This window comes from Callithrix jacchus, chromosome 17 (genome assembly GCF_049354715.1).
Source record: "Callithrix jacchus isolate 240 chromosome 17, calJac240_pri, whole genome shotgun sequence".
NCBI lineage: Eukaryota > Metazoa > Chordata > Mammalia > Primates > Cebidae > Callithrix > Callithrix jacchus.
In genome coordinates, this window is record NC_133518.1 from 48,090,595 (window position 1) to 48,114,372 (window position 23,778).

A 23,778-nucleotide genomic window follows, 5' to 3' on the forward strand; every position below is an offset into this window, starting at 1 on the left:
TTATTTTTTATAGCCTTTGGAGGAAGAGGATAAGAAGGTGGACCAGAACATATTGCTTGGAGAGAGAGCCACAGAATCAAGGATCATTTTAGTTTGAGATAAAGGAATGGGGAATATGGCATGAAATGAAGTGAGCTAATTGAGGATTCTTCCATTTCTTTTAAGATAATATTTTTTGTTATCTGGTTTAGTGAGTTTAGTTCATCTTAATTTTGACAGATTACTTATGTCATCTAAACTTCAGTTTATGAAACGGTAAATTTATTTTACTAAAATCTTTGCTTTCCTCCTTCTCCCCCTTAGGACATTTGCTACAAGATCCTATTGCACCCACCAACTCCACCTGCCAACACTATGTCTGCAAAACTTGTAAAGGCAAGAAAATGATGATGAAACCTTCGTGTAGCTGGTGCAAAGACTATGAGCAGTTTGAGGAAAACAAGCAGTTAAGCATCCTAGTAAACTGCTACAAAAAACTATGTGAATATATAACACAGACTACACTGGCACGGGATATAATAGAAGCAGTTGACTGTTCTTCTGATATTTTGGCTTTGCTTAATGATGGATCATTGTTTTGTGAGGAGACAGAAAAACCCTCAGATTCATCCTTTACTTTGTGTTTGACACATTCCCCTTTACCTTCAACCTCAGAACCCACAACCGATCCTCAAGCTAGTTTATCTCCAATGTCTGAAAGCACCCTCAGCATTGCTATTGGCAGTTCTGTTATCAATGGTTTGCCTACTTACAATGGGCTTTCAATAGATAGATTTGGTATAAATATTCCTTCACCTGAACATTCAAATACGATTGATGTATGTAACACTGTTGACATTAAAACTGAGGATCTATCTGACAGCCTGCCACCTGTTTGTGACACAGTAGCCACTGACTTATGTTCCACAGGCATTGATATCTGCAGTTTCAGTGAAGATATAAAACCTGGAGACTCTCTGTTACTGAGTGTTGAGGAAGTACTCCGCAGCTTAGAAACTGTTTCGAATACAGAGGTTTGTTGCCCTAATTTGCAGCCAAACTTGGAAGCCACTGTATCCAATGGACCTTTTCTGCAGCTTTCTTCCCAGTCTCTTAGCCATAATGTTTTTATGTCCACCAGTCCTGCACTTCATGGGTTATCATGTACAGCAGCAACTCCGAAGGTAGCAAAATTGAATAGAAAACGATCCAGATCAGAGAGCGACAGTGAGAAAGTTCAGCCACTTCCAATTTCTACCATTATCCGAGGCCCAACACTGGGGGCATCTGCTCCTGTGACAGTGAAACGGGAGAGCAAAATTTCTCTTCAACCTATAGCAACTGTTCCCAATGGAGGCACAACGCCTAAAATCAGCAAAACTGTGCTTTTATCTACTAAAAGCATGAAAAAGAGTCATGAACATGGATCCAAGAAATCTCACTCTAAAACCAAGCCAGGTATTCTTAAAAAAGACAAAGCAGTAAAGGAAAAGATTCCTAGTCATCATTTTATGCCAGGAAGTCCTACCAAGACTGTGTACAAAAAACCCCAGGAAAAGAAAGGGTGTAAATGTGGGCGTGCTACTCAAAATCCAAGTGTTCTTACATGCCGAGGCCAACGCTGCCCTTGCTACTCTAACCGCAAAGCCTGCTTAGATTGTATATGTCGTGGATGCCAAAACTCCTATATGGCCAATGGGGAGAAGAAGCTGGAGGCATTTGCTGTGCCAGAAAAGGCCTTGGAGCAGACCAGGCTTACTTTGGGCATTAATGTGACTAGCATTGCTGTACGTAATGCTAGTACCAGCACCAGTGTAATAAATGTCACAGGGTCCCCAGTAACGACGTTTTTAGCTGCCAGTACACATGATGATAAAAGTTTGGATGAAGCTATAGACATGAGATTCGACTGTTAAATCAGTGGGTCTTTTAAACCTACTCCTGGTAGGGAAATAGCTACAGTTTTACGGCAGCTATGGTTCTGTTGGTTTAACTTGCCGGAGCTCCTGCATATAGATCACTTGTATCAAGTGTTTTCATTGCTAAGTTATATGTGTTAGTGTCGGGGAAATAGTTTGCAGATAATGGAGGAGTAACCCTACAACTATATGTCCTTAGTTCTTACAGAACCTTATAGTTTGAGAACAAAGCTGATGCAACTGATTTATACAAAATGAACTTTGGCAAGGAAAATAACATTAACCTCATTGTTTATGGTCATGCTTTGTGCATAATCAAAGTTTATGATTAAACGTAAGGAAGTGGTATCTAGTCAGTCCATAAAGATTGTGCTAATTTTTTTGTGGAAAAGTAGCCATTAGTTCAGGAAATTCAGTGCTGCCTTCACATGGCATTGATGTTTCTCCTGTTGGAAAGCTGATGTGTCCAGTTCAACCTTTGTGCTGACATCATACCATTTCTGATCATGAAACTTGGCTGCTGGTGTATGTAGCAGTTCTTAAATCAGCAGTATTATGAAAAAAAATTCCCCCCTCATTAGAATGTTTAAGAAATCTTTTAAAAAGATAAACTGAAATTCCGTCAGACTACAAATGTTTAGCTGTTCTCATTCATTTCTAAGGAAAAAAAATTCTAAATCCCTCCTTCACTTTGAGCAGTGTTCTAATTGGATAAATGAAGGGAAGGAGAGTAGTTTTATTCTGAAGGTAATTGAATTTAGACTATATAGTATGTGACAGAGTTTTTTTAAAAATTATAAAAAGATTTTATTTAGGAATTGGGATTTACTTAAAATAATTTCAGAATAATGCCCCCAGACTTAACCAGATTTATATATTGTACTTATTGCCACTGGCCGCCACTTTGATATTTGTTTTTGCTAATAGTTTATTTGCCACAGTCTTTATTTTGAATATGCTCCTTTTTTTTTTATTGGATGCTGTTCATTATGAAGGCTTCTTTATAGAGGCCTAATAAACATGCTTTTTATGAAGCCTGTGCATTTAGGTAGGTTGAAGCTAGGAGGATTTTCTTTAGAATGCTCTTTTGCATGTAAAGCACAAAGTATGTTTCAGTTTAAATGCACTTCTTCCTGTTAATTTTTATGGGGAAGACAAGTGAGTCACAAACATTCTGTTGAAGGGAAGTCTAGTCAGTTGCTTGAAAGAGCACAGCCCAAATAAAACAAGGACTGACTAGATATAATGAAATAACCTATGATTTAAAAGAAGAGCTGCAGCTTTGACAGTGCTTATTTAAAGAAAAATACTGCTGGAACATTTCCAATTTCTACTACGTTCACCATCTCTAGTAAGATCTGACATATGTTGAAGTTATGTTTTGATTTGGCACACAGCATGTTCAGTGATGGTTACTCGCCTAGTACAATACATGGAGAAGAAACCTTTGGACACAGAGCAGATGACACCTCCTTCTGTTTTGTAGTGTATCCTGGTGTCATTTTCTGTGAATGTGGTCAGGTAGAGTTGTTTTTGTTGTTGTCGTTGGGTTTTTTTTGTTTTTGTTTTTTGTTTTTGGTCTCTTTTGGTGGGGTGGGGGTGGGCTAAAGCCATAGGAAGAAAAATGTGATGTATGTGTCCAGTATGTACTATTTTGTTTTTGTTTTGCAAGAAGAGTTGAACTATTTTTGATAACAAGAGTAAATGGTGGAAAATGCTTCTTAGTTGTCTTGTCTTTATTTGCTTTCCAAGATTTGGAATTTTATTTAATTCCTTTAAATGTTAGCAGTGTCTTATGAAATATGTATTTACCTAAAATTTGTAACAGTTTTGTGTTGAACCCAGATGCCCTGCTATATAAAGTTGTAAATTTGTTCTTTATTCACTAATGATCACTGCAAAAATGATTAGAAATGAGATTGTACACGTGGATGATGAGGATATATTTTGCAAATCAACCAAACTTTCCTAATATTATGATCTTAAAACTCATAGAGTACTTTATTGCTTCCCAAGTTTGATAATTTTTTTTTTTTTTTTTCTGATGCATGGGAGGTTGGCAATATAGACAAAGTGGAAACCATTAGTATGTGAGGGCTTTGATTGTTATGTAATATTGCCAATGATGAATTCAGGTTGTTTTTAGCACAAGTTTCTCTTTTTTATGCTGGTATTCTCACTGCCACATTTTTGGAAACCTGTATTACACCTTAAATCTATCAATAAATGATAGTTTTCTAATTCTATGTTGTAGAATATTGAGGAGTTTGGGATAGCATGCTCTGAATGGTCTGTATTATATACATCTGGGGAAGAGTAATTACAGTGCCTTGATTTTTATATTGTTTTTCTTTATATTACAAGTTATTTAGGAATGCTGACAAATGGCTAATGAGGGATGATTGAGAGATTATTACTGAAGTAACCAGATTTACTTCATCAGAATTTGAAACCACCAAAGAACAGCAGCATTTAATATGACACATCCTGAATTGTTAAGTCCTTGTTATTAATATAAATGATGAAATGATCTTTTACCTTAGCTAATAGTTTTAGAGCTGACAGTTTTATCTTTTCGGTTAGCCTTATTAAGTGTGCATTTCCATGAGGAGGTGTAGTATGGTCCTAGGGATAAATAATTCCATTTATTTCATTGAATGCTTAGTTAAAACAATTCCATAGTGACCTTGTTGAAGAAGAGTAAAAGTTTTATGGCAGTCATATCATAGATAACAAATATAAATGCTTTAGAAAATACTAAGTTCAAAGTGTATTATTTGAACTGAATCTAATACTTGGATGGTATTTTGTACTTTTTTTTAAATTAAAAGCTGGGCACAGTGGCATGTGCCTGTAATCCCAGCTACATAGGAGGCTGAGGTGGGAGGGTCACTTAACGCCCAGAATTTTGAGTCCAGCCTGGGCAACATAGTGAGACCTTATCTCTTAAACAAAATTTAGGTACCCCAAAACACTCAGTTACACATTCTTTTAAAATAATGCATTATACATGAGGCTAAAGTCTATCTTGACTCCTGTGAACTCCACCTCATTCCCAAACCCTGGTCCTCTTCCCTATCCCCGGAAGAAATCATTTCTCAGTATTACTAGAAAGACCTTTCTTTATAGTTTTCACATGGACTCAGAGTTATTCTCTGACATTCAAGCTTGTTTACAGTTTTACTCTTGCAGACATAAAAATGAGGTGCAAATGAGATTAAATGCACAAGTGTGTAGTAATTACCTTAATGAACATGATTCATATTTGACAACTTTATTTAGTTTTGCTAAAAGGGAAAAACAAAAGTCATGCAGCCGTCTCCAAACACATCAAAAAGCTGAGCAAATCTCATTTGATCAATCTAGAGTTTTATAAACACTTTGAATGGTACATAGCGACATAGGTAAGATGCAGGGAAGATATATGGAACTTTATTATTAGTTTGATTACCTTGGTAATGTTAGCTTATCAAGGGGCCTGGGATATTTTAACTTGAAAATTCCAGTTTGGCAGTAATGATTATCAGAAAGTCAAATATATTCTACCTTAATCCCTCACAATTCACATTCCTTGCATTCAGCTCCAAGAAAGGAGTACAATAAAACACATTCTTATAATTCTGGAAATGTGATAACGTGGGTAAACTATTAACTAACAATAGTCCATCTTAAATGGAATGGTATTGATGACTGTACTTTTATAATAGAGACTTTTAAATATGTAGGGTCTTGCTCTGTTGCCTAGGCTGGAGTACAGTGGCATAATCATAGCTCACAGCAGCCTCAAAGCCCTGGGCTCAAGTGATTCTCCTGCCTCAGCCTCCCAAGTTGCTGGGACTACAGGTGTGCACCACCATGCCCAGCTAAGTTTTTTTTTTTTTTTTTTTTTTTTTCTTTCTCTGTAGGACGGAGTTTCACTATGTTGCCCAGGCTGGTCTTTACTCCTGGGCTCAAGTGATCCTTTTCCATTGGCTTCCCAAAGTGCTGGGATCACAGGCGTGAGCCACCATGCCCAGCCAATAATTAGAGACTTCAAAACCAGATGCTGATCAAATAGAAAGCAAGAGGACTTCAGTAAGGAGAACCAAGGTAAAAAAGCCCAATAGTTAAAAAAAAAAATGTATATTGTAAAACTGAATTTTATTTTTACTTTTTGGTGAATCTGATTAGTGGTTTAGATCATTATGGATAATAAAACATTTAAACCATATCTGGCTTCTAAGAAAAGTATTTTTTAATTTTTATTTCTATCTGAAATAATCGCTTTTCTTCCCTGGTAAAGGCTGGATGGGATTGGGAGGAAATTTTATTTATCAGATAAATAATCTTAATCCTAATAATTTATCAGTGTGTTTAGGTTATTGAATATTGTATTTCCTAAAAATTCATTTCATTTTTAAGCTTTTAATTTTTTTGTGTGAACTATTAAATAGTTGGAATAGTTACTGCTTTCTGTAACAGTTAAATGGAAGATCAGTTCTAATCATGAAGTTAAAGTGACAAGAAACTGGGAGGAGATTGGCAGGCAGGATTCCTAGGATTAACTCTTAACTGTACTAGTTCATAGTGTATTTCCTAAATTATCTTGCTTTTTGCCTACCATAAGCCTAACCCAAGGTTTATTTCACTGCTTGGCCTTTATGCCAGCAAGGAGGGAACCAATTTTTGACACTTTCAGAACTAGTTAAAAAAAATTTAGGTGAAAAGTTGACTTGACAGATGGATATTAAGTTGCTTGGAGGTTTTACTTGTATCAGAAGTATCCTTTTTAACAGCTTCTCTTCAAGGATATGGCAGGATTTGGCTGGACTGTGGCCTACTGAAAAATGTAGCATTCTGTAGTGAATACATCTACAACTACAGTAAATAATAGCTTGCTTTTATGGGTGTATCGCTATTTTCCATTTCCTTGGAAATGGATGAAATTTCCACTAAGGAAGTGGATGAAATATCTGGAGGAGCAGTTTTTTAAACATGAAGTAAGGAATGATGTTTAAGATAGGCCTTTACAATTAGCTAGTCTAATGCTGGGAGAAAATTCTAGTAAGAATTTTAATGTATAATTATTCCTTTATGTCTTCAAGCAGGCCTTCTGAGTGAAAACAGTATCACATAATTTGGAGATTAAATACATCATTCAATAATTCATTGAAAAGAAGATAGTTAAAAGGGCTTTTTCCAAGAAGTATGAGTCAAATTCTGTACTTGTCTTCATCTAAGAAGTTTTTTTCTTGAGATTTTATGTAAGATCCACAGTCAGGACAGGGAGGTTACCAGAGCTTGCCAGCAACGTTGGAAGGCCCAGTTTTTACGATACCTGAGGATGTAAAGTGACTAGTGGTTTGGCAGTAACCGTGAAATTACATTAAGCCAGGTAAGTTCAAGATCTTTGAACTCCAGTACACATATAATTAAATGAAGTCTCTGAGATGTTTTGGCAGTGCTTTTATTACTAGGTCTAAGTCAATTCTGGAAGCCCTTACTACTATTTCAAGTTCCAGAATTTTTTGACTCAAGTTTTCTGCAAGTGAAGGTTTCTTCTAGGCTCCATAGGAGCCTGGAGGGGACTCAGGGATGCCAGCCAACACAGAGGCAACTTCAGTCAGCTTCTGTGCAGAGAACTGTGCTTGGCACTGTCCCCAGGAGATCCTTGGTACATTCAAGGGTGTAGAGTGCTGACTTTGGAAGGCGATGGTACCACTTCTGAGGAAAAGCTCTGTAAGAGGTTTGAGGCAAATTGGAGGAGTCTCCTAAGTTAAGTGTGTATCCAGACCTATTGCTTAAAAACAAAGTTCCTAGTACAGATACACACTTGGAGAAATCAAAGTCTTTAAAAAGCAGTATGCAAATAAGAACATCTCTTCACAAGAAAGAAACATTTAAAATACACATCTTCACTGCAGACACTGGCAGCTATTCTTCATCCACTGAATGAAGTTTTCCACATTTCTCTGGAAGGCTTGCACTTAATACTTTATTGCCTTTGTTTCCAAATTCGGAGGGTGAGGCAGGTTCGTCTGTTTCATAATCTTCAAAGCTGAAATAAAGCAAAAGTGAGTTACCTGATTAAAGTTTCAATGTTTGGGTAGAAATCAATATGGCAAAACCTTCAGTTGCTAAATGGAGGCTCTGAACAATCGAACTGCACTGAAGGAGACAACACTATAGCAGAAAACATTCTTTTTTTCTTTACAGCTTAAGTCCATCTCAGAATTTGTTGAAAATGTTCTGTGTCAAGCTTTCCCTGGGGTTGGTGGGAGAATTACAAATGGTACCAGGTTAAGAAAATTTGAGGTCCATAAGGTATGAGCTTTACATGACTTTCCTCATTAAAGCGGTTTCCACTCAGAATGGCAAACTTTTTTTTTTTTTTTTTTTTTAAGATGGAGCCTTGCTCTGCCACCCAATCTGGAGTGCAGTGGCATGATTTTGGCTCATTGTCACTGCGACTTCTGCTTCCCATGTTCAAGTGATTCTCCTGCTTCAGCCTCCCCAGTAGCCAGGACTACATGTGTGCACCACCACACACAGCTAATTTTTGTATTTTTAGTAGAAATGGGGTTTTCACCACGTTGGCCAGGTTGGTCTGGAGCTTCTGACTTCAGGTGATCTGCCTGCTTTGGCTTCCCAAAGTGCTGGGATTACAGGCTTCAGCCACTGTAGTCACCCAGAGTGCAAACTTTATCAACTCTCAGATTACTTTATAGTTTCCCTTTGTGGCTCCAAGCAACACAAACATTCAAGTGTGTAGGTGGTACTGACTAAAGCTGGTTCATAGATTTCCCATCATTCTACTTTGTAGAACTCTACAGCATACCTAGACCTAGATGTTCATCCTGGGAAGATGTCCTGCTAACCCTTAGGTTTTGCTGGTATCCCCTAAATTGTGTATCCTCCAGGCTACCCCTAAGATTGGCTTTTGGCAGAGATGCAGTATTTTTCTCGTGGAAATGATGTGGCTGCCTAAAATATATTGATAAAGATTCTGAGGCTATATCTCTGAGCCTCAGATATAGATAAGTACATCCAAAAAACATACATCAATTAGCAATGTCTTAACAGTATTTGACATTAGTGGCTTAGACTTTGCAGGGATCTCCCAAAATATTTAAACAGAAATTTGTGGACATAACAGTCCATCAAAAAGGTAACTAGTGAGGGAAAATATGCTGAGGTAGGTATATACAGTAGATGGCACCTATTCAAGTTTCTAAACTTTTTTTGTGTATTATTTTTAATTTTTTCTTTTGAGATGGAGTCTTGCTCTGTCGCCCAGGCTGGAGTGCAATGGCATGATCTCAGCTCTGCCTCCCAAGTTCAAGTGATTCTGCAACCTCTGCCTCCCAAGTTCAAGTGATTCTCCTGCCTCAGCCTCCCGAGTAGATGGGACTTAAAGGCATGTGCCACCACACCCAGCTAATTTTTGTATTTTTAGTAGAGATGGGGTTTCACCATCTTGGCCAGGCTGGTCTCAAACTCCTGACCTCAAGTGATCCACCCATCTTGACCTCCCAAAGTGCTGGAGTTACAGGCATGAGCTACCGTGCCTGGTCAACTTTTTTTTTTTTTGAGATGGGAGTCTTAGTACCGTGGCACGATCTTGGCTCACTGCAAACTCTGCCTTCCTCAAGTGATTCTCCTGCCTCAGTCTCCCAAGAAGCTGGGATTATAGACATGCACCATCACTCCTGACTAGTATTTAAATTTTTTTAGTAGAGAAGGGTTTCACCATGTTGGCCAGGCTGGTCTCGAACTCCTAACCTCAGGTGATCCATCTGCCTTGGCCTCCCAAAGTGTTGGGATTACAGGCATGAGCCACTGTGTCCAGCCTAGACCCAACGTTCTTGAAAAGAAGTTGGAGGTTTAAACTTTCTAAAAAGCCTACTTGGGCTGGGCGCAGTGGCTTACGCCTGTAATCCCAGCACTTTGCAAGGCTAATGTGGATGGATCACTAGGTCAGGAGTTCAAGACCAGCCTGGACAACATAGTGAAACCCTGTCTCTACTAAAAATACAAAAATTAGCCAGGCATAGTGGCAGGTGCCTGTAATCTCAGCTACTCGGGAGGCTGAGGCAGGAGAATCGCTTAAACCCAGGAGGTGGAGGTTGCGGTGAGCTGAGATCGTGCCACTGCACTCTGGCCTGGGCAACGAAAGTGAAACTCCATCTCAGAAAAAAGAAAAAAAAAGCCTACTTAAAGGAAAATTGTTCCCTGTGACTACCAGTTTATGATACTATTAAAAAGTATAATTTGTTCATTTAATAAAAATACTCTGTTCCATTCTTAATTTGTTTGCACTCTTCCCCCATTTCCTTGAGGCCTCAATGTGGCATGGGATGTGCTGGATAAGGAGGCAATAGGAGAGGCACTTTCCTTCTAATGCAAGTGAAATGGTTGATGACAGGCACTCTATTCTGGGGGGCAAAATTCTCAAAACCACTGCTGCTGATTTCCTGTCAGGATGGGAGCATTCCCCTTGGTGCCCTAAGTTGCTGTCTGTAAGCTGTCAGTGTCAAAAAACTCAATGTAGGTCTATGAATAAGGCATATTTTCAGAGTTTAGTGAGAAGTGAGACTCATTCAGTAAATATTTGAACTCCTGTTGGTCAGTGTGAGAGCCAAATGCTAGGATTACAATGATGAAAAAGACTGAAGCAGTGCTCTCCTCACAGCACTTGTTACCTAATGGAGACTTACGGAGTTAGGGGTTAAGTGATTTAGCCTCTGAACATAAGCTTTGGAGTTGGACTCTAAAGGTCAGGTTCCAGTCTGGGTTTGATCACTTAATGGGACTTAGGTGTGTTGGTGAGTGACACCTAACCCTGTATTGGGGGAGGAGTTACACATTTTTGTGTATGTCATTTTTGAATAAAACATTTTCAAAACGAAGTTCATTCAATAATCCTCCTTTGTCAGCATCCTGGAGATGCCTCTTCAATTTGGTGATTCTCAACTAGAGGATTTTGCTCCCCTGGGGACATTGGGAATGTCTGGAGACATAGGTCTGTGTCTTGCCTGCATCTTGATTGTCACAACTGAGTGGGTCCTACTGGCATCTGGTGGGTAGAGTCCAGGGATGGTGCTAAACATCCTACAGTGTGCCAGATGTCTCACAATAGAATTGCCCATCTTAGAACTCTTGCTCCTGCAATTCCAGTGCATCCCTGGTTCTGGTCTCATGAGCTCTTCTTGTTTTGTTCTTCCCTGGTAAGTTTAGTCTTTCCCATGGTTTCTAAACTCCTGTGGTTTCTAAACTATGTCCAGCCTCAGCCTCTAAGTTGGAGAATTCCATCTATCCAGCTGCCTACCATATAGATGGGTCTTTCAGAATAGCAGCATGTATAAACTTGAACTCCTATTTCCTACTCCCGTTTCTCCTTATTTTAGTGAATGGCACCGTCGTCTACCCACTCAAAGCCAGAAACTTAGTTATCCCAAGTTCCTCTTTCCTTACCTCTTCAAATTGAGCCAGTCTCTTACACCAACCACTCCTGCCTCTTCCTCCCTGCCACCACTGGCTTAAGTTCAGGGTACCACACTTTCTTGTTTGGATTACACTCTTGCCACATACTCTTTGCTACTGCCATACCAGACTGTTTGTGGTGTTGAAACGGGTTATGGTCTTGGCTGTTTATGGTATTGGAATGGGTTATGGTCTTGGGACCTAATGCCACTGTACATGTTTTTCAGTTGCCTGAAATGTACTTCACTCTTTGGCTAGCTTGTATTCGTCTTTTAATCTGAGATGTCACTTACAGGTTTCCTGATTCTTCACTCATTTTAAAAGACAGAGTCTTACTCTGTCACCCAGGCTAGAGCACAGTGGGATGATCATAGCCTCAAACTCTAGGCTCAAGTGATCCTCCTGCCTTGTCCTCTCAAAGTGCTGGGAATTACAGGTGTGAGCTACTAAGCTTGGCCCCAGAATTATTCTTGAGTCAGATCTGTGAGAACCTTAATCTTTATCCCGCTCTCCAGGAATTCTTGAGAACATGGAGAATAAAGTATGTTAACTGACTCCTTCTACATGGCTACTTCTGCATTTAGTTGGAGGCCCGTACTACTACTCAGGGCTCAAATGAAGATAATTTTATGAGGTGTTTTCTGTTAACTGGCCCTTTTTTTTTTTTTTTTTTGAGACAAAAAGTCTCACTTTTGTCACCCAGGCTGGAGTACAATGGTGTGATCTCAGCTCACTGCAACCTCTGCCTCCCAGCAGGCGATTCTCCTGCCTCAGCCTCCTGAGTAGCTGGGACTACAGGTGCCTACCAACCATGCCTGGCTACTTTTTGTACTTTTAGTAGAGATGGGATTTTGCCATGTTGGCCAGGCTGGTCTTGAACTCTTGACCTCAGGTGGTGGTCTGCCTGCCTCAGCCTCTCAAAGTGCTGGGATTACAGGGGTGGGCCACTGTGCCCGGCCTATAACTGGCTATTTTTGAATGGTCAGAGGATTGAAGCAGAACTCACAGGGTTCACAAACAATTTACTAGAAATCATAGTTGTCAAATTGAGAACAAATTCTTTTTTATTTTTTTGAGACAGAGTCTCGCTCTGTTGCCCAGGCTGGAGTGCAGTGGCATGATCTCAACTCACTGCAACCTCTGCCTCCCGGGTTCAAGTGATTCTCCTGCCTCAGCCTCCTTAGTAGCTGGGACTACAGGGGTACACCACCACACCTGGCTAATTTTGTATTTTTAGCAGAGATGGTGTTTCACTATGTTGGTCAGGCTGGTCTTGAACTCCTGACCTCAGGTGATTGATCCACCTGCCTCAGCCTCCCAAAGTGCTGGGATTACAGGCTTGAGCCACCACCCCTGGTCGAGATCAAATTCTTCAATATAATATTGTTAGTGTGAGGGAATATAATGGTTCATGTAATTTGGCCAGCAATACCACTGCCTTTAGAAACTTAATTCCCTAAGTAAGTTTTCCCTTTCGGATGAGCAGTTTCTGGGCAAAAGTATTAAGGTGGGCTCTGCAGATTCCTGGGATGGAAATACAAAAGCTGGAATGAGCAGAGATAATGACTGACACATACATGGTTTGACAAAGGATTGTATGCAATTTCAGGGTGTTGTCTGGGAGTTTTGTTTTGACTCCAATTTCTAGGATTCTGACTATTTACAGGGACAAAGAAGTATTTGATTTAGGGATTATCTGGGCAAATCTAAGACATATGGTACCTACAGGCATAGAATAAAATGTTCAATATTTCTCTAGTTTGGAGTCTATAGTGCTTCAGAAATAGAAGTATATGACATATCTTTATACTTTTAAGTTAAAAATAGATATCTTAAGCAACTTACATAAAATGGATTAGCTGAAATATTTAGAAGTTGGGTATTTGGTTCACTGAATTCCCTTAACCTATCTAGTGACCAGAAAATCTTTAGTTTCAATTCTTGTTAAAATTTCCTAATATGTACCACTTACTTTGCTGTACCAGGAAGTGGATCTCACTTCATTTTTGATGGTTAAGGAACTCTTGCAGTTCCCCAGAATCATGAACTATCTGTTGTTAATTCTTACTTATTGTGGATGTAGACAGCATAAAATGTGGGCTAAATATATTCTAATTATGAACTTGAGGGACAGGGTCTCATTCATGTTTATTACCAAGCACAGTGCCTGGCATAGATTTGGTACCAGTAAATATCTGTGGAAATAAATTAAAATGGGCTTCGATATGTTTTTTTCAATGTCAAAAAAAAAAAAAAAATCTAACGTATCCTTAACTTCAGGCCCATGTAGAGGCTCTGTTTACTAAGCATTGTTAAAAATAACTCAAAACGAGTATATCTGTAATACTATAACTCATGTTTTAGAAAATTAATGCATGTCATTCCGTTTCTTTCCCTATACCCTAATATATACATACATCCCTCCATCTCCCTGTATCCCCTGTTTCTCTGCTACATTCTCCCACCTCAGTGAGGAGAGTTGGGCTTCAGACTACTCCTTACCTCTCTCACTTGTTACACTCCTGGATGATTGCTCTGATGGGTTTCTGGCTGGCCTTCTTTACCTACAGTGCCTTATTTTCCAGTGCTGATGGAGGTAAATGTAGATCTCTGACAGAGTAATTCATGTAGTTTATATTTAATATAAACAAAGCTGCCTTTAAAAACAGTCAATAGAAAATAGTTCTTCTAAACTACCCAAATGTCTAATAATAGGGAAATGGATGTGAGTTACTGCTTGACAGAACACTGAAGCACTAAAGGACCTGTTTTTGAACACATTAGTAACAAGTGTCAAAAGAAATATACCAAGTATAAAATAATAGTTATCCCTAGATCACTGAACCAAGAGTGATTTTAATCTCTATTTTCCATTTTTTCCTGCAGCAAGACTGTATTTTTCTAATCAGATGAAGACTCAAAGTAAAAAAAATGTGTTTAATCTGGGTTATTCAAATGTAAAGTGTTTGGTTAAATACCAGAATATCCTGTAAGAAAACATTTTTAAGCTTTTTAATGCATAAGCCTTTTTTTTTTTTTTTGAAAAGGTCTGCTCTGTTGCCCAGGCTGGAGTGCAGTAGTGCAATCACAGCTCACTGCAGCCTCGACCTCCTGGGCTCAAGCATTTCCCACCTTAGCCTCATGAGTAGCTGGGACTATGGGTGCACACCAGCACACTTGGCTAATTTTAAAATTTTTTTGTAAAGATGGGTTCTCACTGTGTTGCCCAGGCTGGTCTCAAGTTCCTAGGTTCAAGCAATCCTCTTGCCTCAGCTTCCCAGAGTGCTGCGATTACAGGCAGGAGCCACTGTGCCTGGCCTTCTTAACTAAAAATCTAAGGTAATCAAGTATCAGTCAACTTGGCAGAGAAGCTTGTTTCTGATTATTGAGGGTCTCAGTTTCTTAGGATAGTAACATGGAAGACCCTTAACCTGCTTTACTAATTTCTGTGGCATTTTTAATGTCCTCCATTGCATAAACTCTAAAAAGGTTAATTATAAATATAGTATCATAACCTGTTATCTTCATATAGGTAACACATTTAGTTGACGAAGATTAAGTAACTGGTACCCTGTCTTTCTGACTTCCCTTAAGAGGGCTGAATTTATACAAATGCTGTTGCATGCTATGATCACTTTGTGTGCTAGACATGTTAATTTGCAATGTTTACAGCCTCATACTTATGGAAGCTTTGGTCTTCCTTCACCTCACTGAGACCTGCAGTAATTACTAGGTTACTTATTAAAGAAATTATATAAGTACCAGTCTTGAAATCAGGAGGTACAGATGTTTGGCACAATGGGTACCTGTGATTGTTGTTAGATGGTAAGAGGAGAATTTTAAGTTGTTTTTGAAGGGCCAAATCATCTGGACTACTGTGATATCCTTGTAGTGAGGGTGCCTTTCAGTAAACATTTGCTGAGGACCTCTTACATCCCTAACAGTCTGCCAGGTGCTGGGATTACAAGACTAAGAAAAAGTTTTGGCCCCTGAGGAGCTCACAATCTAATGGCAAAACAAATACCTCCATTTGTTTTAGGGCATTTATATACCAGACACTGTTAGATTCATTATTATATACATTATCTCTTAATTCTCAGTATAGTTCTGCTGTTCATGCAACAGATATTTACTGTGTCAAGCAGTAAAATGTGCCCTAGGAATGAAGGGAACAAGATAAGTGATAGAATGCTAATGTTACAGCTGAATAAACTCTAGTCCAGAGAGGTTAGGTAATGTGATCACAAAAGTGGTAGTAACAGGCATTGTTTATTGATTACACAGACACTGTGCCTAAAGACCTCATACACACTGTCTTATTTAATCCTTAAAACAGCTCAGTGTGGCAAATGGTACCCTTATTTTTATAGGTGATGCTGAGGCTTGAATGCCTGAGATTATGCAGGTTGTGGTAAAGCAAAGATTTGAATTTAGGTTTGTCTTACTTCAAATTTCATGCTTTTAATAACCATGATGTTTTGTGTGTGTGTGTTTGTGTGTGCATATATATTTTAAATTTTGAGACAGAGTCTTGCTGTTTTGCCCAGACTGGAGTGGTGTAATCTCAGCTCACTGCAACCTCCACTCCTGGGTTCATTCAAGCGATTCTTGTGCCTCAGCCACTTGAGTAGCTGGGATCATAGGCACACATCACCATGTCCAGCTAATTTTTGTATTTTTAGTAGAGATGGGGTTTTGCCATATTGGCCAAGCAGGTCTCGAACTCCTGGCTTCATCTGCCTTCCTCGGCCTCCCAAAGTGTTGGGATTACAGGTGTGAGCCACTGCGCTGGTCCCATGATGTTGTATTTCTCCTACATGGAGTAGTAATAGCTACTATTTATCATGAGCCATGTGCCAGGTGTTTACATATAGTATCTTAGATTCTCACAACCAACCAACCACCTCAGGAAGCGACTGCTGGTGCCATCTGAAACTGAGCCTGAGGAGTCAAGTAACTTGTCCAGCTGGTGAGTGGGCCAGATCTGTCTGGCTCCTAAGCTTCTGTTCTTTCCGTGGTACCAATATTCCTCCCTGGTATGAGAATCTGGCAATTTCTGTTTGACAGTTAGACTCACCCTGACATATGTGTTGATTCTTTCTGGAGATTAAACCCTAGTTGATGTAGCCTTGGGAATTTAGGACTGGCCTTGCTTTTGCACCAGTTGGTTAGTTATTATTCCTGTAAATGGCCTTTTCCTTTCCTTTGTTCACATTCTAGTGCTTGCTCTATAGACTGTGGCTTTTGTAAGCCTTTTTGCCCCTTGGGACCTCATAACCCACATGTGTTCTGTGTAGGCCTTATCTTATCTCCCATAACATGAGAAGTGAGGTATCCAGCAAGTAGCAAGAGCCTCTCATATACACTGGTAGAATTTCACTACAGCTGGACTCTGCATCTCCTCTTGTGACCCCTCCTCACCTGTACTTCTGTCTGCAACCCCCTGCCTCCTCTTTCTTCCTTCCAGGCACACTGGCATGTTCTCTCAGTGCTACCACAAACTTGAAAAAACTTTTTCTTGGGCCAATTCTTTATTCTCTTTAGCTGCCATTAGTTTCTCTTCTTTTCAGGTGAACATATGTCTGACTGTTTAGATCTGCTATCTATTTCTTCTTTCTTTAAAGCAGGGTATAAAACAATAGTATGAATTCCGTTTTTGTAAAATAAATGATCTAGTTGCACAGAAATGTCTAGAAGGATATACTCCAAAGTGACAAGACAGCCTGTCAATGGATGGTGAATTTTAGGTGTAGATTTTTGTTTATATTCTAACTCTTCTGCAATGAACATACATTACCTATATAAACAGACAGAGGAGAAAATAATTTTTTCCTGTTTATTAAAGTAATACAGTACATGCTCATTACATGAAACTTTATGAATTATAGAACAGTATAAAAAGCCAAATTGCTAACCCCACAGCTCAGAGTTAATGGCTGTTAATATTTTGGGTGTTGTCCTTTAGCTTACGTATATGCAGAAACACATTTGAAGTACTAAGATTATATCAAAATTTTGTAATCTTCATTTTTCTATGAACTTAAAAATTTTCAATACATTTCTTTCTTTTTTTTTTTTTTGAGATTGAGTCTTGCTCTGTTGCCCACGCTGGAGTGCAGTGGTACAATCTCAGCTCACTGCAATCTCCACCTCCCAGGTTCAAGTGATTCTCCTGCCTCAGCCTCCTGAGTAGCTGGGATTACCTGGGTAATTTTTGTATTTTTAGTAGAGACAGAGTTTCACCATGTTGGTCAGGCTGGTCTCAAACTCCTGATCTCATTATCTGCCTGCCTTGGCTTCCCAAACTGCTGGGCTTTACAGGCGTGAGCCACCGTGCCCAGCCTCAAGTACATTTCAATAGCTGCATGTTATGACACACAGATACCATGACTTATCTAACCATTCTATTATTGAACATTTGTGTTGCTTTGAACTTATTTTAGAATTACCTGTGGACTAATGCCTATTGTTTAGATAACACAATTCTATTCAAATTTCTGATTATTTACAATAGATACTCAGAATTACTATGAGGGAGTCAAAGGGCATACATTAAATCTGTTGCTACATATTGTCAGATTACTTTCCAGGGATATTGGGCCAGTATGCTTTTACCAGCAACATTTGAAAGTGCTGGTCTTCCTGCAGTGAGCCTAGAGTGAGGTGTTTCTGCAGTTTGCAGCTTCTATGAGATAGCAGTGAAGACACTATATTTTAACTGTGTCTGTATGTCTTTCCATCCTGTCTGCATTCACCAGTATCCAATAATGCCCAATAATGCTTAATGTACAGTAGGAATGCAAACATTTATTAATATAATCCTTAAAAATTGCTGCTAATTTAATAAGCTAAAGATTTTTGGCTCTTGCCTTTTTAAAAACAGCTTTATTTAGGTATAATTTACATACCATAGATTTTACCAATTTTAAGTGATCAGTGCATTTTAGTAAATTTTTTTTTTTTGAGATGGAGTTTTGCTCTTGTTGCCCAGGCTGGAGTGCAATGGTGCAATCTTGGCTCACTGCAACCTCTACCACCCAGGTCCAAGAGATTCTCCTGCCTCAGCCTCCCAAGTAGTTGGGATTACAGGCACATGCTACCACGCCTGACTAATTTTTATATTTTCAGTAGAGACGGAGTTTCACCATCTTGGCCAGGCTGGTCTTGAACTCCTGACTTCAGATGATCCACCCGCCTCGGCCTCCCAAAGTGCTGGGATTACAGGCATGAGCCACCGTGCCCAGCAGCAGTTTTAGTAAATATTTACAATTCTGTAGCCATCACCACGATCCAATTTTAGAACACTTATCTTCCTGTCTGCCCTCCTGTCCCTGGGGCTTGCTGGCATTCAGTCTCTACTCTCATTCCTGGAACAATGCAACCACTGATCTGCCTTCTGGTGCTGTAAGTCTGCCTTTTCTAGAAGTTTCATATATATGGAATCATATAATACGTAGTTTTTAGTATCAGGCTTCTTTCATATAGAATGATGTTTATGATTCATCCATGTTGTTGCAACTATTAGCAGTTATTTTTATTTTTTCTTTCATTTTCAAGGTATAATTGGTATACCATAAACTCATATTGAATGTGTAATTAACAATATTGGACTTTTGTATACACCTGTGAAATTACAGCAATCAAGATAATGAAAATATCCATCACACACACCTGCCCACACATTTTCTCATGCCCTTTTATAATCACTTCCCCTTCCCAGGCAACCACTGATCTGCTTTCTGTCACTATAGGTTAGTATGTATTTTTTAGAATTTTATGTTAAGGGAATCATACATTACATATACTATTTTTTAGTCTGGCTACTTTCACTTGGCTTGATTATTCTGAGATTCATCCATGTTGTGATTATCAATAATAGTTCATTATTTTATATATATATGATTTTATATATGATATGTCACATATATATAAAATTTTATATGAGATACAAGATTTTATACAGGACATATATGTTGCCCAGGCTGGAGTGCAATATCAGACATATGAGATTTTATATATGATATATATGATTATATGGTGGAATGCTATAAAATACACACACATATATATATGTATTTTTTCCCTTGCTTGAAAGTCTCTCATGAAAAGATATATTTTGCTGATCAGTTCACCAGTTTGATGGACATGTGGATTATTTCCAGTTTTGGGCTACTCGGAATAATGCTGTTATGAACATTGGGTGAGCTTTTCTCTTGGGTAGATTTCTAGGAGTGAAATTATTGATTCAGATGCCAAATATATATTTAACTTTTTAACAAAGTGCCAAACTTTTCTAAAGAATTTGTATGGTTTTACATCCTCATCAGCCCAGTGTATGAGAGTTCTGGTTTCTCCACATTACTGCCAACTGGTGATTTCAGTTGTTCCAGTGGCTGTGTAGTATATCTCACTGTGGTTTTAATTTGCAGTTTCCTAATAACTCATGATATGGAACATCTTTTCATACACTTATTTACTGTTTGTACCTCTTTTTAGTGTGTATTCAGATGTTTTGTCTATTTCAAAAATTGGGTTATTAGTCTTTTATTTTGAGATGGAGTCTAGCTCTGTTGCCCGGGCTGGAGTACAGTGGCACGATCTTGGCTCACTGGAACCTCTGCCTCCTGGGTTCAAGCGATTCTCCTGCTTCAGCCTCCTGAGTAGCTGGGACTACAGGCGTGTGCCACCATGCCAAGCTAATTTTTGTATTTTTAGTAGAGATGAGGTTTCACTATATTGGTCAGGCTTGTCTTGAATTCTTGACCTCATGATCCGCCTGCCTTGGCCTCCCAAATAGTCTTTTTGTTATTGAGAGTTCTTTATCAGAATATTTTGGAAATGTTTTCTCCTGGTTTGTTTTTTCATTTTCTTAATGGTGTCTTTTGAAGAGCAATAGTTTTTAATTTTGAAAGAAGTCCAGTGTATCAATTTTTAAAAATTACTCTTGCCTAACCCAAGGTCACAAAGATTTTTTCTATGTTTTCATTCCAGAAGCTTTATTGTTTTAGCTCTTGAAGTTAGGGCTATGATCCCTTTTTAATTATTTTTATACATAGCACAAGGTATGAATTGGGGTTCTTTTTTGGCACCTGGATATCCATTATTTTAACATCATTTTTGAGACTATCTTCTCTTTTGATTGAAAATTAGTTGGAGTGTTATATTGATCTTCATGTACACATACCAATGCTGCAATGTCTTGATGATTGTTTGCTTTGCAGTACATTTTTGAAATCAGGTAATCTAATCCTTCAACTTTGTTCTTTTAAAAATGTGTTTTAGCTGCCAGGTGCAGTGGCTCATGCCTGTAATCCCAGCACTTTGGGAGGCCGAGGCGGGCGGATCATGAGGTCAAGAGATCGAGACCATCCTGGCCATGGTGAAACCCCGTCTCTACTAAAAATACAAAAATTAGCTGGGCGTGGTAGCACGCGCCTGTGGTCCCAGCTACTCGGGAGGCTGAGGCAGAAGAATCGCTTGAACCAAGGTGGAGGTTGTAGTGAGCTGAGATTGCACCACTGCACTCCAGCCTGGTGACGGAGTAAGACTCCATCTCAAAAAAAAAAAGTGTTTTGGCTATTCTAGGCATTTTTCATTTTCTATATAAGCTTTAGGATTAGTTTACTAATTTCTACAACAAAAATCTGCCAGGATTTTGATAGGGATTAGGTTAAATCTTTACATTGATTTGGGGATAACTGACATTTTAACAACCCTGAGCCTTCTAATCTTTCCATTTATTTAGGTCTTCCTTAATTTCTCTTAGCATTGGCTTTTTTTAAATGCTTTTACTTTTTTTAGTTTTAGTGTTACAAGTATTATTATATTTATTCCCAAGTATTCTTTTTGATATGATTGTGAATAGAATTATTCTTTTTATTTCAATTTCATCACTGGAGTGCTCATTGCTAGTATATGGAAATACTGTACCACTGAATTTTGTATATTGAGCTTGTATTCTGAGATTATGCTAATTTACTTAATAGTTCTGGTATCTTTTATGTAGATTCCTTAGTTTTTGATTTGTAGGTCATATCATCTGTGAATATACAGTTTTACATCTTCCTTTCCAATCTGAATGCCTCTAAAAAGTGTTTTCCTTGCCTTGCTGCACTAGACCCCCGAGTTATAATGGTTGAGTAGAAATGGTGAGGCATAGAAACATCCTTGCCAGGTTCTTGATCTTAGAGAAAAGGCATTTTTTTTTTAAAACCATAACTATGATGTTAACTTTATCAGGCTGAGCAACTTCCCTTCTATCCTTACTTGGGTGAGAATTATTGTGAATGGATGTTGGGTTTTGTCAATGATCATGTGCTTTTTGTCATTTCTTCTATTAATATGGTATATTATATTAATTGATTTTTGAATGTTAAGCCAACCTTTCATTTCTGGAATAAACCCCATTTAGTTGTGGTATATAATCTTTTTTTATGTGTCATTGGATTTGATATGCTAATATTTTATAAGAAGTTTTGTACTGATGTTCATAAGGGACACTGCTTTGTTTTCTTTCTTTTTAAAATAGAGATAAGGTCTCACTATCTTAAACTCCTGGTCAAGGAGTCTTAACTCCTGGGGTCTTAAACTCCTGGGGTCAAGCAACCTCCCGCCTTAGCCTCCCTAAGTGCTGAGATTACAGGCATGAGCCACCACGGCTGGCTGGGATATTGATTTGTAGTTTTAATTCTTTGTGATATCCAATACACAAGACAAGACATCTTTGTCTGGCATTGATATTAGGGTGATACTGTCTTTATAAAGTGAGTTTGGAAGTATTTCCTCCTACTATTATTTTCTGGAAATACTTGGGAAACACTGGTATTTTTTTTCCCCTTAAATATTTGACAGAATTCACCAGTGAAGTCATCTGGACTTAGATTTTTCTTATGGGGAAGACTTTTAATAACAAATTCAGTATCTTTATTTGATATAGGCCTAGTCTGATTTTTCATTTCTTCTTGAGCTCAGATTACTGGCATGAGCCACTGTGTCCAGTCTATTTTCATATGTTCTTTTCATTCATTTAAAGATAATTTTGAATTTCCCTGTGGTTTTTTCTTTGATCCATGCATCTTAAGAGTGTGTTATTTAATTTCCAAATATTTTGGGGTTCCCAGATTTCTGCTGTTGATTTCTAATTTAATTCAATTTTCTTTTTTTCTTTTTTTGAGATGGAGTCTGGCTCTGTCGCCCAGGCTAGAGTGCAGTGGTGTGATCTTGGCTCACTGCAAACTCCACCTCCCCAGTTCAAGCGATTTTCCTGCCTCAGCCTCCCAAGTAGCTGCGATTACAGGTGCTCGTCACCACGCCCAGCCAATTTTTGTACTTTTAGTAGAGACGGGGTTTCACTGTGTTGGCCAGGCTGGTCTTGAACTCCTGACCTTGTGATCTGCCTGCCTTGGCCTTCCAAAGTGCTGGGATTACAAGCACTTTGAGCCACCGCACCTGGCCATTTAATTCAATTTTTTATCAGACAACGTATTTATATTATTGTAATAATTTGAATTTATCAAGTCTTATTTTATCTGCCTAATATATGGTCTAGAAAACTTCAGTGCATACCTGGATGAAAGAGTGTATATATATTTTTGTTGTTTTGTGGAGTGTGCCCTAAAATGATTAAATCAAACATGTTGACCATTAAGTCTTCTGTATCCTTGAGTGTCTGCAACTGTTCTATTAATTACTGAATGAGAAATGTTGAAATCTCTAACTATAATTGTTGACTTGTCTATTGCTTTCAAGTCTGGAAATTTTATCTAATGTATTTTATGGCTGTGTTGTTTGATACTTACAAATTTAAAATAATCACATCTGGCTACTGCATTTTAACATTGGTAAAGCAGGAATATTTGTTTCCTGGGTAAAACTTCTGTCTTTTGGCTGTTTTAGAACTGGACAATATTTATGCTTTTACTATTGATTCTGAAGAACCTATTTATAAAAAAACAGTTTTGGCCATATGATGAAACCCAGTTTGCCCTCTGATTGTGATACAGAATTTTTTCACTCTTTTTGGTTACACTTAAAATGTACTCAAATCTGTAAATAATTTCTTTATACATTTCTTCCATTACTTTTATGCTTTTAAGGTCTTTATTTGCATGCAGACATTAGTTTAATATGCATTTATTTCACCCCACCATGGAGAACCAGCATTTTACTGATTGGCCTTTTCCTGACACATTTAACATGCTATTTTTATCATATGCTACCCATTAGTATGCATAATTTTTCTGTTTTGGCATGAATACTATACTTGCTTTACTATGGCTTCATATAGTCCATCTCCCCTGTATCCCACTGTACCTTTGTTTCTTTTCATAACTTACTGCTATTCTGTGTCTTTATTATGCCATGTGAGCTTTAAAACTAGCTTACTGAGTGGGTGCAATGGCTCACACCTGTAATCCCA

General features: G+C 38.4%; 2 protein-coding genes across 11 annotated transcripts in view; one reads left to right on the top strand and one right to left on the bottom strand.

Annotated features, from left to right (window-relative positions):
* MSL2 (MSL complex subunit 2) overlaps positions 1 to 4,144 on the top strand; it is a 38,657-nt gene extending 34,513 nt beyond the window's left edge. For both annotated transcript variants that reach the window (XM_017965838.4, XM_002759590.7), the window contains exon 2: positions 304 to 4,144. In XM_017965838.4, the coding sequence (XP_017821327.1) occupies positions 384 to 1,895 (1,512 nt within the window). In that variant the 5' untranslated portion in view covers positions 304 to 383 and the 3' untranslated portion in view covers positions 1,896 to 4,144. The remainder of the gene's footprint in view (positions 1 to 303) is intronic.
* A 1,012-nt stretch (positions 4,145 to 5,156) lies between these two features.
* PPP2R3A (protein phosphatase 2 regulatory subunit B''alpha) overlaps positions 5,157 to 23,778 on the bottom strand; it is a 190,041-nt gene continuing 171,419 nt past the window's right edge. For all 9 annotated transcript variants that reach the window (XM_008983778.5, XM_017965839.4, XM_035278273.3 and 6 more), the window contains one exon: positions 5,157 to 7,935. In XM_008983778.5, the coding sequence (XP_008982026.3) occupies positions 7,812 to 7,935 (124 nt within the window). In that variant the 3' untranslated portion in view covers positions 5,157 to 7,811. The remainder of the gene's footprint in view (positions 7,936 to 23,778) is intronic.